At 44.4% G+C, this 4666-nt stretch overlaps 1 protein-coding gene across 1 annotated transcript in view; it reads left to right on the top strand.

The window, feature by feature from the left end:
* EIF3A (eukaryotic translation initiation factor 3 subunit A) overlaps positions 1 to 4666 on the top strand; it is a 51365-nt gene that overhangs the window by 8045 nt on the left and 38654 nt on the right. Inside the window, exons 2-3 of the mRNA XM_019502904.1 lie at positions 2065 to 2255; positions 2520 to 2656. Of these exons, the coding sequence (XP_019358449.1) occupies positions 2065 to 2255; positions 2520 to 2656 (328 nt within the window). The remainder of the gene's footprint in view (positions 1 to 2064; positions 2256 to 2519; positions 2657 to 4666) is intronic.

Below are 4666 nucleotides of genomic sequence, written 5' to 3'. Positions count from 1 at the left end.
TGTGGGGGGCCGGACATAGTCCACTGTCCTCCCCCCCCCCCAATTCTTCATGGGCAATTGGCTAGTTCTTATATAATAAAGGGCTTAGTCCATCTGTCCTTAATGCTCTTGAAGCACTCTGATTGGTTAGGGAAACAACCAATCAGTGTGGAGCGCTGCCATGACGGCAGGGGTGGGTTGAGGCCAGTGGTGTTGGCTTTGCCCCTTTGCTCTGTCTCTGCCATCATGGTGGTGCTCCACTGCCTCAGAGGAATAGGGGGGCGAGGCCAATGGCACTGGAGCTGGCAGTGGTATGGGGTGCTGGCAAAGGGAGATGGAGGGAATGGCAGGGCAAGCTTCTCTCCTCCTCCCCTGTTTCTGGGAGGTGGTGGCAGCGTGGGGTACACTGATCCAAAAGGTTGAAAACCCCTAGTCTAAATCATATGTTAGGGTGTAGCAAAATTTGCAAAACAATTTTATAGTGCTGTATGCTGCCAAATGTTATGGGGCCTTAGAGACATTTTACCTGGAGGAACCAGTTTGTCTTTTAAGCAAAATCACTGCTTGTTACACATGTTAATTAGCACTTAGTAATCTGGGTACAACATTACAGTAGCACCATAGTTTTGACCATACAAAGCTGCCGGCCATGGTAATTTTTTTTAGTTTAAACATTATGATTGTAATTTCAAGCTTCTGTTGAAACTTGAGTGCCCTGTGAAATTTCATGTAATCTTCCCATAGGATTGCTAGTTTGCCCACCACATCTTAAATAAATGTTCTCTTTTGTGAGTCACTTCAATTGTTAGACTGGTTTAGCAGGTGTAGTCCTGTTTCAGATACTTTAAATCTTTTTGTGTATTACTGCTGTCATTCCTTTCTTTCTCCAGTTCCTTATTCCTGTGTTGTTTTTTTCCCAAATAGTAGGGACCCCACCATTTTTCATGGATTATGGAAAATATTAGGGCTTTTACTCAGCTGTGTTCTTTGCTTTTTAGCCAGTTCTGTCCTGTACCATATTATTCTCCTTCCTGTCCCTGTTTTCCTCAGAGTTCACTTTTCTTGCCCTTTCATAGTTAAGATTGCCTTTATTACAGGTTATGTATTTGGTAAGCTTTCTGTGCTGCTCTGGTATCATTTTCTTTTGAACGGCTTGACGTACTTCATATTGTACTTCACAGTGTAAGGGAAATCAGACCCCTTATTTCAGTGTGATGTCCTCTTAATAACTGCATCTCTTAGGTTTTGAGGTTTGTAAGAGAAGTAGTTAGCAGGCCTCTGGTGGAATTAGTTTTAGAACTGAGTGCGCATATATTTCACTAAACATATTACATTTTTTTTTAACCCAAATCCAAGGTGTTTTTTAGTTGAAGACACCTTTCCCCACAACAATTAGATTCTGTATATGGAAAATTATGTATATGGAAAATCTTAATTTTGTTATCAATATTGGAGAGTTATCTTAAATTTGCTCCCCCCCACTGCTGTGGTGAGGAAGTAGTGGTGGGAGGTGAGGGGTCAGACCCTCCCCTGTTGATTTTTCTTGTCTGCCCATCCTGTCCCTTGCCTCTTTCTGTGCCTGTCCTCCCTGCTATTTGCATGTTGCCCCCCTCCCATATAACCCCTGTTGCTTATCCCCCATGCCCCTTTTATGTCTGTGCTTGACTCCTGACACCTGCCTCCTGTGCCCTTCCTCCCCTGTGCCTGCACCCCCTCCCTACTCCCCCGCCCGATGCCCCCCCCCACCTGACACAGAGCAGGGAGCAGAAAGCTGAGCAGCAGATTGAGTAAGAAAAAGGGATCAGAGTAGCACTAGGGGAGGATATGGGATGCCTGCCAAAAAGGTTGGCCCCCACTGCTCTATAGAATTCTGCTTTCAATGAGAATTCAGGAGAATTGACACTATAGTTACATGAACTGATACTTTCACTGGTCAATGAAATGAGATCAGTCAGCCAGGTTGGACTGTCAGTTAACTTTGACTGTTAGAGTTGATTAAATTATCATGGACAATACAGAAAAGTGTATATTAAGTAGATTATGTTCTTTGGTTTGCATAATTTTATCATTAAAATTTACTTTCAGAATTCCTTGAGGTTGGCAAGAAACAACCTGCCCTTGATGTTCTTTATGATGTTATGAAAAGTAAAAAACATCGAACATGGCAAAAAATCCACGAGCCGATTATGCTGAAGTACCTGGAGCTCTGTGTGGACCTCCGCAAGAGCCATCTGGCAAAGGAAGGATTGTACCAGTACAAGAATATTTGCCAGCAGGTATGGATTGTGAAACCTTAATTTACCTGTAGAAGCATGGCAGGCATCTGTTACAGATCTTTAAAAAATGTGTAATTGTTTTATATCAAGGCCCTTGATCCTGTGTTTGGGATCTGCCAGTGGGGGAATGGGATTTCTGGGGAATTTAATAATCTGTGTAATAAATAGTATCTTGTGTTAGCACTGTTCCTAAGAGTTTACACTTCAAACATTAGCTGCCTATTTTGGAGGCAGGCCACTTCAGATATCCTACCTTTAATGTAGGTGAACATCAAATCTTTGGAGGATGTTGTTCGAGCCTATTTGAAATTAGCTGAAGAGAAAACTGAAGCTGCAAAGGAAGAATCCCAGCAGATGGTGCTTGATATTGAAGACTTGGATAATATTCAGACTCCAGAGAGGTAGGGGGTCTTTCTTTAAATGTAAACTTTCACTGTAATACCTCTCTTCTGTGTTTGTGCAGTGCCTAGTACAGAGTGTCTCCAGTCTGATAGATTGGGTACTATCACAATACAAGGATCTACTGTGTTTCTAAGTGCTGTGTTTCTGATATATTTTAGATAAAGCTTACTTTAGCTTTTCTGAGAATTATATTTTAAAATAGGTTTTGACTTGGTTTGTACTTTTGGATGTTGGTTATGTTCAAGGGGTTTTGTAGTAAAATCAGTAATACTCTGAAGAGTGCTGCAGAACTGGCAAGTCTGTGGATCTCTTGGAAGTTTTAAATGTGGATTTAATTTTTGCACAGGTAATATTCTAGTATTCTTTTTAATACAACATTATAAAAGTAGCTGATGTATCCAATTTTTAGTAATTAGGCCTGCAGTGACCAGTGGAGTCAGCAAATGAAGAACAGTGAATGAGGACGTTTACGAAAGTTTGTAGGAATTTGGAGGGGGGTGTTATTTAAAGGTAAGGACAAAGAAGAGTGCAATCACCAAGGTATTAATGAAGGAAATGTAGGATGCTGCAGGGACAGTTGTTTGGGACCTAATGAAAACTATTTAGTCCATGGTGTGTCATGTGATGGAACTTGCAGAAGAGATCTGAGGACCTAGAGATGCAGCTGGAGACCATGCAGAATGTAAATGAGAAGTTGACATGAGGGCGCAGAAAGAAAGGAAATGTTAGAAATGTGCTGAAGAAGAGGGCTTGGTTGGCAGACTCCTGGATGAGGAACCTAACCCTTGGAAGTGCATGAGTACTAGAGTGAGGCAAAGAAAGAGACTAGCTAGCAGAAGAGGAACAGAATTGCAGAATCAGCTTGCTGTGCTGGAGAAAAAGAAGAGAAACTCCTGCCTTCTAGCTGTGGTGCGGAAGTGGCAGCAGCATAGATGCAGCTTTCAGCTTCCTAGCCCCAGCACAGCTCTTCACAAGCTGGAAGCTGTGCCCAGGATACAGCTGAGGAGCAGAGGGCTGAGGAAAGAAGCTCTCTGCAGCATTGGCACAGTTGCCAGTTGCATGGCCCTGGTGTGGGCACAGGGAAAGTCTCCAACCACAAATGTACCACACAAGTGACCTGGCCTACGTTGGACCAGAGCTGGGTTGTTCTGGCTCGCAGCCTGAAAAGTTTGCCAGTCATTGATTTAAACTATCCTAGATAAGTGTTCATCTAACCTGCTCTTACAAGCATAGTCTCCCCTGCTGGTCCCTCACAGATGCGCTCCTGGATAATTTTCTCAAAGAGCTTCCCCAGAACCGAGGTAAGACTAGCGGGCCTATAGTTACCCGGGTCCTTCTTCCTCCCCTTTTTGAAAATGGGGACCACATTGGCCCTTTTCCAGTCGTTTGGCACCTGGCCAGAGTACCATGAGTGCTCGTAAGGCCATGCCAGGGGTCCTGCAATGACCTCTGCCAATTCCCTCAACATTCTGGGGTGGAGATCATATGGACCTGCTGACTTGAACACATCCAGCCCCATCAGAAGTTCCCTAACTAGGTCCTCACTGACCCTAGGCCTGGATGTGCCTCTCCTGAGTCTGGTGGGGGGTATGTCTCGGTCCCTGCTCAGAAAAATGGAGGCAAAGAATTTGTTAAAGAGGTCAGCTTTACCATCTGGTGCAACCACCAGATTGCCAAGCGTGTCCTGCAGGGGCCTCACGTTACCCAGTCCTTGGGGCGCAGCAGGACGCAATTCCACTGCGCAGGAAGGCGGGAAAAGGGTCCAAGAAACCTTTATGGCTGAGCGCGGATATCCAGGCTGGCCTGAGGGCAAAGAAAAAAGTGTACTGGTGGTGGAAGCAGGGGGCAGGGATCAAGGAGGAGTATACCTCCCTGACCCAAGCTTGTAGGGATTTGGTAAGGAAGGCTAAAGCAGCACTGGATCTTGGATTAGCTTCTGGGATTAAGGATAACAAAAAGTCCTTCTTCAAGTATATAGGTAGCAAGAAGAAGTCTCGGGGTAACATTGG

This window comes from Gavialis gangeticus, unplaced genomic scaffold (assembly GCF_001723915.1).
Source record: "Gavialis gangeticus isolate Ggan-Ray unplaced genomic scaffold, GavGan_comp1, whole genome shotgun sequence".
NCBI classification, from domain to species: Eukaryota; Metazoa; Chordata; order Crocodylia; family Gavialidae; genus Gavialis; species Gavialis gangeticus.
The sequence above is the reverse complement of the archived record's forward strand: the minus strand, read 5'-3'. Positions and strand labels throughout refer to the sequence as shown.